General features: G+C 45.7%; 1 protein-coding gene across 1 annotated transcript; it reads left to right on the forward strand.

The window, feature by feature from the left end:
* The first annotated feature begins 458 nt into the window (after positions 1-458).
* Positions 459-13,272, forward strand: Tagln3 (transgelin 3). Its single transcript, XM_052158842.1, has 4 exons — positions 459-638; positions 1,666-1,840; positions 11,701-11,803; positions 13,131-13,272. Exons 1-4 carry the CDS (start codon positions 459-461, stop codon positions 13,270-13,272), a joined length of 600 nt encoding a protein of 199 aa, XP_052014802.1.
* Positions 13,273-14,216: the final 944 nt, after the last annotated feature.

Below are 14,216 nucleotides of genomic sequence, written 5' to 3' on the forward strand. Positions count from 1 at the left end.
GGATCCAGTAGTGGCCGAATGTTGAGACACCCTTTCTCCCGCCTGTTAATTACCTGCTCTGGGAATTTCTAGCAAAGTGCGGCTGAGAGCGGGAGCAAGCCACCATCGCCCACCCCCACTGTCTGTCTGGGGATTTAGGCTCACGAGTGAGTCCACGTACATCATCCGGTCTGCCTGACAGGCAGGCCTGAGAGGGGGGTTCTAGCCCCCCATGGGCCGGCCGGGGCTTTATTCTAGAGTCCACGGTGCGGTGGCTGCGCTTTTTCTTTCCCGTTTGTAGGTGAAACCCCATTGGCTTCATTGGCTCCTTGATTTAAACCACGCCCGGCTTTCTGCCCGCTTTGCTGCTGCTGGGTTTGGCCTCCCTGCCACATCCCAGCCGGGTTCTCTGGAAACCCGGGGGCTCCTGTGGCTGCTATTGTGTGGATGCCGCGCGTGTCCTCTCTTCTCTTCCAGAGATGGCTAACAGGGGTCCGAGCTATGGCTTAAGCCGAGAGGTGCAGGAGAAGATTGAGCAGAAGTATGACGCGGACCTGGAGAACAAGCTGGTGGACTGGATCATCCTGCAGTGTGCCGAGGATATAGAGCACCCGCCCCCGGGCAGGGCCCATTTTCAGAAATGGTTGATGGACGGGACGGTAAGGGGGGGCAAGGATATTGGTTGTTGGGGCGCTGGGCAAGGAAGCCCTCCCAGGGCCCTTTCTTTCCATGTGAGGCCCCGGGAGATTCTCTGTTGCCAAGGTCTGGGTCTCACGGGAGAGATGAGCATGCCTTTATTTCTCCGGGGCTGGCTGTAATTCTGAGGGCTCTCTGCACGATTCCCTAGCTAGTTTAGAGGATTCTCCACCCATCTGAGCATCAAGCTTGCTTCTGAGCTATTCTCAAAATTGGAGCCCTTTTGATATTTGCAGTCCGAGGAGGGCTAAGCACTGCTGTGTGATCTCCTCAGCCTTCTTGGGCTGTTCTTACCCCCACGGGAACCAGCTGGTTACGCGGTGAAACAAAGGAAGGGGGTCTGGCTAGCCAGCCAACTTGTCATCCTCCAGGGAAGCTGTACCCCTTGGAGATGATTAGATCTCTTGAGGAGATGAGTTCTTCCAAATGGGAAGGGAATCCTTATAAGTGCAGTTCTGCCCAGATACTGTGTGTTTGAGTTCCAGGAGGACAGCTCAGCTGAGTCAAAGAAGCCCATCTTCTCTGGCAAGCTGTGATTTACTGTTACATAACTGCTATCCCACCAATTTGTTGGGTATCCTAGGGCTTGGCTTCTAAGAGTATTCGAGACAACCCAGTTCAGTTCTTTGACATGTCACAAACTTACATAGGATGAGTTAGGGAAGACAGCAGATCCCAGAGAACAGATCAGAATCCCCCCCCCCCCCCCCCCCCGTTTCCCTGGGAGCCTCCACTGCATCCTCCATTGAGAATGTGAGATCACATCCTCATCATCCAGCATCATTTTTAAGGAGGGAACTGGGTTCCGGCTGCACGACTGTGGTCAGCTACTGCCTGTGAATGGGCTACCTGGGGTCTTCTGTGGTGTGTGTGTGTGTGTGTGTGTGTGTGTGTGTGTGTGTGTGTGTAGATGCACCCACCATTCCCTTCTGACCGGTGACATTTGTTGCAAAGGGAAACACTAATCCTCTGTCCCCACACTCTCTTTAGGTCCTGTGCAAGCTGATAAACAGTTTGTATCCACCAGGACAAGAACCCATCCCCAAGATCTCAGAGTCAAAGATGGCTTTTAAGCAGATGGAGCAAATCTCTCAGTTCCTGAAAGCTGCCGAGATCTACGGGGTCAGGACCACTGACATTTTTCAAACAGTGGATCTATGGGAAGGTAAACTGCCCTTCTGTCCTTAGGTCTGTTTGCCCTGGACATCCGTTCAGGTACCTCCTCTTTTCTCTGTCCTTTATTTGTAAAAACCACTTACATAGGGCTTCCCTGTGCTGCTTGGGGGGAGGGGAAGCGTGCTCTCAGCTGTCATCCCAGGGACAGCATTGGCCTTCTTGTCTGGGATGCTTTATGGGTAGGGGTCTTGTCGTAGGACACATATTGAGGGTATGGCAAGAACCTCAGCAGACTAGTGGCTAAGTGTGTGAGTGGAGGTGTCCACAGAGAAGAAGGGACCTGGTTACACGGATGTCTTTTCCTCTAGTTGGCTTTTCCTAACGAATCACACTTAGTGGGAGGGAGAGGAGGCAGGAGTGAGTGAGTGCTCTCCTGACTCATGAGCACTGGGGCTTACAGACAGAGCCATCTGGTGCTCCCCTGTCATTCAATCTGAGGAAAAAAAACCAACACTCCATCTTTCTGTTAAACAATTAGCTAGAGCACAGTGACTGTGTCTTCTAGTTGAGTATTCTGCTCTGGGAGACTACTAAATGACTTGTCATTCACATTTGTGAGTTGACTTGGCGAGAAGAATCTCACAAAGCTATGTAGATTGGATCTTATCTCTGGACATGTGTAGATAGCAATCACCAGTATAGGAGAAAATGATGTGGAATCGGGATATTGCTGGAGAATTTGAGTGACCAATAGTCATAAGGCTTCAGGTCCCTTTTAGTGACAATGTGCATATTAGTCCATAGAGCCACGGCTAGGCCTGCCTGAGGCACAGGGAGACCAACTGTCTACCTGCCACATTGATTGACATGCTCATTGTCACTGGCTGTCATCTCAGTGCAACCAACAGGATCTCCTGGGTGGTGACCCAAATGGCTCTGTTGACAGTGACAGTGGAATAATGCTACTTTGTTCAAGGTGTGGGTATTCTAAGGGCCATTAACCTCAAGCCTCTACTCACAGAGAGCTCCTGTTTCATGCTTCTTCGATGGGTGACCTGAAGAGGCCGGGGGATTGATCTTGTATTTAGCTATTACTTAGAATCTCAGGTATCTGCAATGCTAGCCGGGGCATCAGTCCTCATAGACACCTACTTCTAATTCTCCACTTGATGTCCTTCTTCAGGTTTCATTTCCAGGTCAAAATTATGGTGACTCTCCAGAGATAGTAACAGTTTCTTTTCCCTGATATTCTCCATCACTAACAGCACAGAGATAATAGCTTTTCTGGAAAGGGTTACATGGGTTCTTCTCACTGAACAATGAAGGAAATGTTTTCTACCTCCCCATTCCACAGACAGTGACACCAGCTTACCCTTGGTTATGTGTCTGTCAGAGAGCTCATAACCTCACAGACCTGAGACTCCACCCTAGGCTCTAGTGCCAAAACACAAGATGGTACTCGACAGGCCACAGCGTTCTCAGGCCAGGGGCTTTAGCTCTCTTCATCTGTACCGTGGATGTGCTGTTGAGTCACAGCAGTGATTAACTATTGATGCCAGGGATGCAGGGGAGGATGGAGGAGGAATCAAAGCTATGGAAAACCAATAGGATATTAGAGCAAATGAGAGGGTAAGGAATCTAGTGCAAGAAGTATGTAAGAGGCAGGACACTGGGAGTGTTTGAGAGAGAGATGGGGTCTAGAGGTTGCCTCCCTTTCTACATCACTGAAGGGCCAGCTTTCCTCCCTTTCCCATTTACCCAAACGCTATGGAGAGGAGCTTTATGCTGGGGGATGGGGATAGTCAGAACAAGAGGAGAGGGAAGGAGCAGTAGTTCTGGGCGAGCAAACTGTGGAGTTCTACCCTCCTGCTGGAGCCTGTGTGTGAGATCCTCCTGGAGGGAGAAGAAAGCTAAGGTGCATAAATATGATTGGAGCCGCCTGAGATATCTCTCTGAATATGATAGGGCTTCTAGATAAAGAGAGCAAGACAGACAATAGAAGTCACCATTCTCTAGACCCGTCCCCATTCCCCAGTACAGAAGCACAGCATTTAATGGAAATAAGGAAAAACACTATGTGAATTGCACAGAGTTTAAGTATGGGCCAGAGAGACCCGAGAATAGGGAGGCAGACAGAGCCCTTCCCTGGAAGGCCCAGGGAGCGCTGAGGTTGAAGAAGCTGGCTTAGACTTGATGTTTCCCAGGACCTTTGTCTGAAGCCCAGGCTACAACTGTTTACCATACAACTGGAGCGTAGGAGCAGAAAGCAGGTTGCTCTGAGCAGAGAAGTGGGTGGGATGGCATTGGTGGCATAGATCGTGGACTGAGCATGCGAGGCTCTGGTCCCTCCTGCAGCAGCTCTTTGTATTGGAAGATGACTAAACTGTAATCACAGAGCAAGGCCGGCATGTGTTTATGTGGCAGGTCTGTGTAAGGATGTATATACATTCTGTACCATGTAGATATCAGACATCAGACTAGCCATTTGCATAGCTAATCACATTCTCTCTACAACTCTCCTCTCTGACTGGGGAATGCAATCCTGCCCTCCATTTCGGTTACTCCTGCTAATTCAGGATTCTCTGCACCTCATTTGTGGTGCCTGTGGTTGCTGTGGGTCCCCACCCCCTTTCCTAGATGTTTCTCTTTCTCCTCTGCAGGTGCTTTATGCTTGACTGCCCTCTACTCCATTTCCTTTGCTTGGCATGTGCTTCCTAAGTATGGCTGTGTCCTCTGTTGTCCAGTGCCTTGCCAAGCTGCTTCTGTATGGCTGACCACTAAAGCTGCAGGGGCTCAGGTTTGCCAAATGCCTTCTTGTCTGAGTTTCAATGACTCATGTAGGTAGGGCCCCAGAAGCCCCCACCACCCATGAATCCCCTTTAGGTACCTTGTTCGGAAGAGACCTGGGATCAATAAGGATACAAGATTCTAACCCCACATGGCAGCTTGATCACGGAGACAGATATTCAGACAAAGTTACCAAAGCCTACTGGGGAAGAGCCAGAGTGACCGTCGTTAGGGGTGCTGGGGAAAGGCAAGGACCATTGAAAAGGATGGAAGGGAAGCAAGCAGGGAAGTGTTCCTCTAGGAGGAGAAAACATAAATGATGAAGCAGGCTCCTTTTAGATTTGTGACAGACAGACGCCTATAAAGGGCAGGGGTGGGGCTGTCTCAGCTGACTCAGAGGACAGAACACTCCGGGCAAGCCTGCAGCATCTTTACTATGGATACTAAAGGTGAGACGGGAGAACGGGAGCGAGCAACAGTAACCCACAAGTGCATTGTGTAAGAGGAAGAAACCATGCAAGAGAACGTGAGCATTCTGGGCTGAGGTTGGGTCAGAAAAACTGCAGCCAAGTATCTTGGGAGGTGCAGTGGAGTGCAGCTTCCCAAGGCAGAAACTAGACAGCCTGGACCAAACCTGTTAAACTGTATGAGCCTTGAATTTCCCCTGCATCAAATGGGAAAAATAAAACCCAGTTCCTAGAATTGATCTGGAGATCAAAGGAGGTGATGTGTCAGAGATGCTCAGACAGTGTCTGCTAAGTTGTATTAAGTATTGTACCTGGCCCGCTCTTTCTAAAACTAACAGAAGGGGCGGGTATTGGAAAGACAGAGATTCCTCTTAAAAAGATGGACTTGATTAATAGCCACACGTCTGAGCTGATCGGGTTGTCTGGATGACTCAGCCAGGCATGCAGGTGACTTTATTGACCCTTCCTCACACTGACTTTGTCATCTTTTCATCTGATACATTGCATTGCCAATTCCAGACCCAGGAGACCTTGGTATAATGATGACAGCATGGGTTTTAGAGGAGATGCATCGAAACCCTGCTTTCCAGTGCATCCCGGTTGTGTGACTCTGTTTATGGTGCTCAGCTGCCTACAGCCTGGGTTCTCTTCTGCACAATAGTTGGGGCACACCCAGCCCCTAGAAGTATTTGTATGGAGCAAACACATTAAGTCTCTAGCCTGATATATGATTCCTAGTTGCCCAATCAATTCTGACTTTTCTTCTGCCACCATAAGCTCGTCAGAGACGACCTTTGGGGCCTCTTTGTAGAGCCACTTAGTGTCAAATGTTAAGAATTCTCAAATGTCAGAGCAGACAGTATTCAAAGAGCTATCAAGGCGATTATTCGTCCTAACAGTTGCACTGATGGAGGATAATGGATGCATGGTTTTGTGATGTCTGTTCTTTTCTGCTGATCCTGGGAATCTAGAAGGTGTTGTTTACAGGGAAGTGTAGAGCCTCTCAAGAGGTGTCACTACAGGTACTTTTCCTCAACAGCAGGCACTGAAGACACATTTCACCCAGCCTCAATTCAGGGATACTGTAAGGAACCAGCAGGGTGATCACAAATGCTTTCTCCTCCATCTGCCTTTCCCGATGCAGCATCCTCAGCTACATTTATTCCAAAGGGCTGCTGGCAACTGTATTTTGTGAGATTTTCATTTTGCAACAGTTCTCAAACTCTAGTGTGCATCACAGCCATGAGGTAGGTTTGACTGGCATGTTTCTGACATGTTAAGCCTGCAACAAGGCCCAAGAGTTTGTATTTCTTACCAATTTGTAGGTGATGATGCTTTTGCAGGCCTGGGAGCCCCACCTTGAGAGCTAGTACTTTACAATTTCTCTTCCCTCTGGCCAGAAGGCAAGCAACAAAAATCTATAAAACCCAGAGAGAACACTCAGTCTACCTTCTGACATTTCTCTCTGGACTGTAGCAATATTTTCTCCAGGAGATGAGAAATTGAGAAATGATTTTTCTTTTACAGTTTGCTTTTCTCTGTGGTATATATATATATTTTTTTAAATAGATATATATTTAAAAAAACCACTTAGGAAAAGTTCCAGATGGGGTTGAGACTAATGAAAAATAGTACTTATGAAACAAATAATGTAAAACTGACTTTCAGTGTTCCATTACTTTTCCAACTAAAGTGACTTCTCCATTACCTCTGTTTATCCCTTTATCCTCTTAGTTTTGATTTCTTTCTTTTTGAAATTAGATTCTTTTCTCATACAATCTGTTCCTTCCCCTCCCAGTTTCTCCCCAACTTTCTTGCCCTCCAGATCGACTCCCTTTCTGTCTCTTACTAGAAAACCATAGGCTTCTAAGAGCTAACAACCGAACATGACAAAATAAATTATACTAACATAAAGGAAAAACTTTCATATTGAAGTTGGACATGAAAACCCAACAGGAAGGAAAGAGTCCCAAAAGCAAGCACAAGTCAGAGACCCACTCGTTCTCGCAGTCATGAGTCCCTTAAAGATACTAAGCTGACAGTTATGATCTATGCACAAAGAACCCCATGTATACCTATGTAAGGTGTGTATAGGAATATTGCATGTAAATTTAAGAGAATAGATTCCTTATTAGAGTGCCTTTATGTAAAACTCAAATGTTATAAGCACTAATGCTCCTTCAGAGTTGGGACATTCCAGGCAGAACTCTGAGCTCCATTCTTCAAGGCTTATTATTTAGTAGTTTGGGGTTTATGGTTATTTTGGAGGTGTGATTCCTTTTTGTGATGATACAGCATTACAGTACATAATGTGTATTAGTAATTTGGGGTTTATACCTATTTTGGAGGTGCTATTCCTTCTTGTGATAATACAGTATCACAGTACATAGTGGGTATAGTGGCACTTAGGAGGCTGAGGCAGGAGGATCTTCATAAGTTGAAGGTCTGTTTGGGTGATGCCTGCTTTAAGAAGGAACAAAGAAGGGGTTAGGTAAGTAGAGAAAACAAGACAACAGTGACCCTCACTGAAGTGCCCACTACTGCCCGACACTGCAAAGGCACGATGGATGACACAACACAAGCTGTCAATCATCCAATCGACTCCTTTTTCTTAAGAGTTCATTGTTCATTTTGGGTCGGCAGTACAATTAAGAGAAAGTGCAGATACCACCTACATGCCCTGATGCACCCATAATCTCCCCAAACCATCCTGGCCATGTGGGTGGTACAGGGGTTATGATTCCTAAGCCTTGACTGATGCATTATTGTCACTGAAGGCCCACACTCTACAGCAGGGCTCACCCTTCCTGTTGTACAGCCTATGAGTTCAGACAAATGTGTATAGCATCACACAGCCTATGATCCCGACATTAAAAATCTTCTGTGGTCGATCACTTCATCCTTTTCCATCATCTTCCCCAGTGATCATTGCTCTTCCTACTGTCTCCTTGGTTTTGCACTTTATACAATATCACATAGTTGGTGTGACACAGTATGTTATCTGTTCAGATTCTGATAGTTCTTTAAAAACAAACAAAAACCTCAAGTCTGATATTAACTTCTTGTGATGAAGAAATAGAAGAATCCAGATGGCCTTTTAGTACAAGCTTGGCTGCTTCTTCCTGTGTCACTTTCCTTCTCACGGCCAGTGGCACACTCTTTGGCCATCACTAGGACTGTCCCCGTCATGCTATGCTTGCATTTGGAAAATGGTCAGTATCAGAATATGCTGCCTTAAAGGGTTATATTTCTTTATTTTCTGGAGAGAATAGTATTGAACAGAAGTACTTGAAGAGTCAAGCATTTGCCAAAGTGTCCAGCGTGGCTTTCAGCAAGCAAAGTACTTCTAGACAGGCAGACGTCCAGCTTGGATCAAAGTGCTTCTAATGATCAGCTTTATTCACTTGATTTTGTGGAAGAAGATGTCTCTGAAGGATGGAGTTAGTACTTAACAAATTTTACATAACTCTTCGCACGTGTCAGACATGATGATGTTAAAAATAATAGGACCAAAAGTTCAGAGTGAGACTTCTATGTCCATCTGCTATGTAAGGATTATCATAGGGGATTTCCCCAGAATCTGGATATTTAGGATGCTTAGATCATTCTGATAGTCAGGCTAGCTGGGAGTCACCAGATAAAGTGTGTTTCTCAGACTGATGGTGTGAATCAACATAGATTTTCCAAGCTTAGCTTATTGTAATGTAGACTCTTAGGACTTTCCAAATCAATTTCTCATAGGAAATAAAAAACCCTCAGTATTCATATATCAAATTTGGAGGGTCGCCTCCCTCTGCCCACTCCCATAAATAGACAACATGCTCCATATCAAGCTGAAACGGTCATTTTTACACTTGCATCATGTTGTAAGTTGCCTTAAGAAGACAGATGATTGGCCATGACGCAGCAGTTTAGACCTTGTGATTTTATACCCAGCACACTGTACAGAGCATTCTCGACTTCACTGTTTCTTAACATAGTTACATATTTGATGCCTACTGACAGGAATCAGGTCCTACAAGTGGCCCTGATTCCTTCCACTTGCCCATTCCATCTAACACTATTCATTTGATCTCCTGTTTCTAATCTGGAAAGAAGCAAGTTTGGACAAGGGCTCTCTTTCTCAACTAATCAGTCCAAGAATTCTGGAATTCTTCATGAAAGTCTCTATCAGAAAACACACCAGCTGTGATGAGAAAATGGACCAGCTGTGAGCTGTCTAAGACAGACAATTTCTAGTTACTGAATTATTTAGAATCTTCGTGATTAACTTGATTAGCATATAGACTCCAAATATTTTCTTTTAAATTCTTTGGGTGAAGACGTAGCAAAATTACTTCAGACAAAAATATCCAATGACTTATAACCATTTGGTTGTAATGTTGGTGTTCTTAATTATATGGTACCCAAGATCAATGCCCAGACTTGGATTCCCTGTGTTCCTAATGGCCTTATTCCTTTATCTCTGATCACTAGTTCCTGTCAAGAACATGGTTCTGTAACCATTTTGTAAGGGGGAGGGGCATAGGGGATGGCAATGAAATGGAGTGACTGTCCAACAGAAGCCTAAGTTGGGCTCTGGTTTACTTGTGTGTCTTTGAGGGTGCTAGCAAATCTCCTTGAATTAGTTTCACTGTCCACAGATAGAAAGGATTGATCTCCACTCTGTAATGTTAAGATCACATGAGATTAAGGCATCTAGCCCATAATTTACATTAAATCTCTTGCTTTGCAACCTTTCTTTAGAAAACAAATTTTCTGGTTCGTTCTTGTCAGATAACACCGCCTTCCCTCTGATGTATCTAACTCAGTCATACAGCCATTTCCAGGTCTGCTGTACTAACAAGAGAGTGGGTGGTGTTGACTGTATATTTCTAGGTTCGTGGATCTCCAACCCTTGCCTGAAGCTCAGTTCTTTCTGAGCCTTCTGGTTTATGTGTGCTCACATTAACCAGATTTGTGAAGGAGGCTTGCACTATGGCGGAACAAAGCTTGCGTTTCACCTTTCTTCGGGAAAATGTTTATGGGTGACATGCTAAGTGTCCTTCCACGTTGCCCCAGATCCTGTACTTGTCAGACCCACTCCTTCCTGCTATCAAAATTATATTCCTCCTGCTGCTCTGTGTGAAAGCTGAGCTGATTGGCAGACTCTAGCTAAGACTTCCTGTACTTACTCATTTTCTTCTAGGTTCTGTGTAAGAGCACACCCACCATGTCTTTTTGAATGCCATTACTACAAGTGAATTTTAAAAAGCAGGCTATTATATAGTGACAAATTTCATCTGTGGAAGAGAAAACTTCTTCTAATAGTTCTCTCTGCATTTGTTCTCCGAATCCTTAGTGTTTCTTGTACCTGTCCCCTTCCAGCATCTATGGAAACGCCACCACCCCAGCAGTTCTCTGAGTCTGAAAGAATTTCCTCTGACAGCATCTCCCCACACTTATTAGCCATGCTCACCTCCACAAACTGCAGGCAATCACCCTGTAGTGAGTGTTGGACTATGGGGCAGGGGGGCTCATGGAGGAAGGACAGTCTTCCGTGTCTTCTCGGAATATGTGAACATCCTGAACAGAACTTCCTTGAAGGCTGTAATTGTTGATTTCATTATAGTTCATGCTCCATGCTCCCACTCTGTCCGCCTTTCTGCTGTAAATCTGTATTCCCCAGTGGTTGAGTTGGAGGAAGTGAGCTAAAAGCACAGATGGCTCACTGGGTCTGACAAGAGCCTTTGAATTTGGCTCTCAACCATTCTCAGGCTCCAACTAGTCTCTCTCTGTCTCTCTGTCACTGTCTGTCTCTGTCTCTGTCTCTCTCTTTCTCTCCCCCCACCCCAATGTCTTTCAGTGTTTGCAGCAAAGATCTCAGGCTTTGATCTGCTTCTAAGTTGCAGCCTACTCACACAAGTAGCATCTTTTTTAAGTTTGAGACTACCAGCAATCTGAAAAACACAGGAGGGAAGACAGAAAGAGCTGGCTGATTGGAAGGCTCAATCTTGTGACCATGTCCCCACTCCTTATGCAAACCTACCCCATCTCCACCACCACCCGCTCTGTTCTCTCTCCTGCACAGGCCAGTGATTTATTGTCTCCATTAGTTCCTTTCATGCATCACAGAATGGAGGACTGTCACTTGTGTCTTGAGTGCTCTCTGTGCTGATTTGCTTTCTCCATTTGCCTGTGGTCCAGAGTGCCGCGTGCATACTCAATTTGTTGAACACGGATGATTTTAGACCCTGCTAACCCAGATAGAATAAAAGAGCGAAGCCCCCTGGATCTGAAGCCACATGACTATAAGCAACCAATCTGTGCAGTTTCTTGTTCTCTGTCCACTCATGAGGAAAGTGCTCCTCTGTAGGCCATCACCCTGGTCAGATCACATAGCTTGCTGAAGCCATGTGGGCCAGGCCAAGGCCAGGGATGGAGCTGTATGTGAGCTGTAAATGTTTCAAGTGTTTATTACACATACCCTTGAATGAGAAGGACCCTATGGTGTAAATACAATAATTAACAGGGCTGGGGGTGGGTTTTATGCCAGGGCCACTCTGGGAGTGTTAGTGATTCTCGATTGTACTCCTCCATAGCCTCTGTTATAGCTTCTCCTTCCAAAATTCCTGTCCCTGACACATTTGGCTTCCATCTCTTAACTGAATTCCAGGGAAGGACATGGCAGCTGTGCAGAGGACTCTTATGGCTCTGGGCAGTGTTGCAGTTACCAAGGATGATGGATGTTACCGGGGAGAGCCTTCCTGGTTTCACAGGTAAGTCATTCTCTGCTTCCCATAGAAGGGCAGAGGGAGGCCTGACCCCTTAGCTGCCAGATGCTGTCTACCCAGAAGTAAGCAAAGAAATCCCACAGCAAGGCCCTCTGAGCAAGGAAGGCTGATGCTACCATTCTCGACAACACCCAACCAAAGCAGAGATTCTTGGGCTTTCCTGTTAGTTCCCTGTATCCCCTCTCCCTTGTTCCTTTCCTTCTTCTTTCATCTTTTTAATTTTCTTTGATGCACCTAATGAAGATTAAATGTGTTCCTCTGCCAAGTACCATCTCCGTTTATAACTATTACCCAGCAAGTTGACTAATAGCTTCCTCTTTGATTCTCAAAAGAATCCTGGTCTGAGTGATGAATTATATGATTATTTCAGTCTACTGAAAGGACCTTTTAGAACATTTTTCTTAAGTGATCTTTTTGGCAATGAGAACAGAGACAGAGATGTGCAAACTGAGGACTTTGGTGGCAGATGAAAGGGGCGCGTGTAGCAGCTACTCAGTAATTGACTTTATTCATCTTTCTAATGTTTCTCATTCTGGAGAAATATAGATGGACCTAGCTTATGTCCTTTATGTGGCCTTGACCTGAAATCCTCCTGGAAACTCATAGAAATCCTCGTCTTAGTCTCAGAATTCTTTAAGTGATTTGCCAAGGTCCAACATTATTTACAATTCAGCTATTTACCAAAATTTGGCATTGTCTGGTGAGGAAATATAAATTGTTCCTTGAAAATTCCTAAACTGATTGGACAGCAAAACAGAGATCAATCCTTGGTTCTGTACGGGAAGGGTGGAATGGACTTATGACATGTTTTGTAAGAGAAGTTAGTTTTGTGAGAGGAGGTACCTGAGAGGGTGAGGGAGTGAAGGCTGAGGTAACCTAAAGGGGAAGCTGAAGGGAAAGAGTGAAGCCGAGGGAAAGTTTTCCAGAAGGGCAGCCAGCCATGGATTCTCCTTCCTTCCTTCCTTCCTTCCTTCCTTCCTTCCTTCCTTCCTTCCTTCCTTCCTTCCTTCCTTCCTTCCTTCCTTCCTTCCTCTCTCTTTCCCTCCCTCCCTCCTTCCCATCACCTATCTATCTAGTGAGAAATTTTTAGACTCATCTTGGTTCGGAAGGAATAGGAAAGTTGTATCTACTTATTAGCCACAGCTCAAAGTAGGCCAGAGCTCATGGTGGGCCAGAGCTCATGGTAGAGTAGTAGGTCAGGACAGAGTCTACTGGTATGTTTGATTGCCTCAGATAGAACCTGTGTAACCCTATCTTGAGAAGGCTTTGCAACGGTCACATGACCTAATTCCATCTCACTCTTTCCATCCAGGAAAGCCCAGCAGAATCGGAGGGGATTTTCAGAGGAGCAACTTCGCCAGGGACAGAATGTCATAGGCCTGCAGATGGGCAGCAACAAGGGTGCCTCCCAGGCAGGCATGACGGGGTACGGGATGCCCAGGCAGATCATGTAAGATGCTATAGAGTGAGTGCCCCTGGTAGAGAGGACAGATGTTCCGCACCACAGTCCGTGACAAAGAAATAGGTAGTCACCTTCTCACCTCCTCCTCTTTCTCAAAGCCTTCTGCCCCTGTTCTTGCAAGTGTTGCATTTCTGCTGAGAATCCACGCTGCCTACTGCTGCCTACTGCTGCCACCTTCTGTTCCTTTAGAACTATGCAAAGACTCCCCTTCCTCTCTCTGGCCTCCTGTGCCCTAAGGTCTCAGTTTGTTTGATTATTTATTTATTTATTTGCCAAAAATTTCTCTCCTTGACTCACAGAACGTACCTAATAAACAAATTAGTCTGTGTCCCACAGTGTAACTCTTCATTCTCTGTCAGAGATTTAGCAAATTGGAAGGGCCCCTCCTCTTTTTCATTCAGGAGTTAGTAGACAAGATGAGATTAGCACAAACAGTAGACAATGGATCAACTATGAGGAAACATTTGCAAAGTTATCAGGTTTATCTTGGTAATTGCAACAGAAAATATAGATACAGTTTTTCGTACTAGAGATCATAAAGTTAAAAGTTTACAAACACTGTCTTAACCTATACATATTTTTTAAGCATCTACTTAAAATGTTAAACCTTGCAAGTGAGACAAAACATCATGAGCTTTTGTATGGGTACCCAGGAAATAATGGATGAATGGATGGGTGGGTGGATGGGTGGAAGGATGGATGGGTGTGTGGGTGGAAGGTTGGATGGATGGATGGGTGGGTGGGTGGGTGGAAGGTTGGATGGATGGATGGGTGGGTAGGTGGGTGGATGGGTGGAAGGATGGATGGGTGGGTGGGTGGGTGGAAGGTTGGATGGATGGATGGGTGGGTGGGTGGGTGGATGGGTGGAAGGATGGTTTTCTCAAACAACTGTTTTAAAAATAAGCAGCTGTTTGCTTTTCTTGCAGAAGCTTTCCT

The sequence above is a fragment of the Apodemus sylvaticus genome, chromosome 15, assembly GCF_947179515.1.
Source record: "Apodemus sylvaticus chromosome 15, mApoSyl1.1, whole genome shotgun sequence".
In the NCBI taxonomy this organism is placed as follows: Eukaryota; Metazoa; Chordata; class Mammalia; order Rodentia; family Muridae; genus Apodemus; species Apodemus sylvaticus.

Coding starts and splice junctions, on each gene's coding strand:
- Tagln3 (XM_052158842.1), top strand. CDS start 459: ATGGCTAACAGGGGTCCGAGCTATGGCTTAAGCCGAGAGGTGCAGGAG. Junction 639..1,665: donor AATGGTTGATGGACGGGACG/GTAAGGGGGGGC, acceptor CACTCTCTTTAG/GTCCTGTGCAAGCTGATAAA. Junction 11,804..13,130: donor GAGCCTTCCTGGTTTCACAG/GTAAGTCATTCT, acceptor CTTTCCATCCAG/GAAAGCCCAGCAGAATCGGA.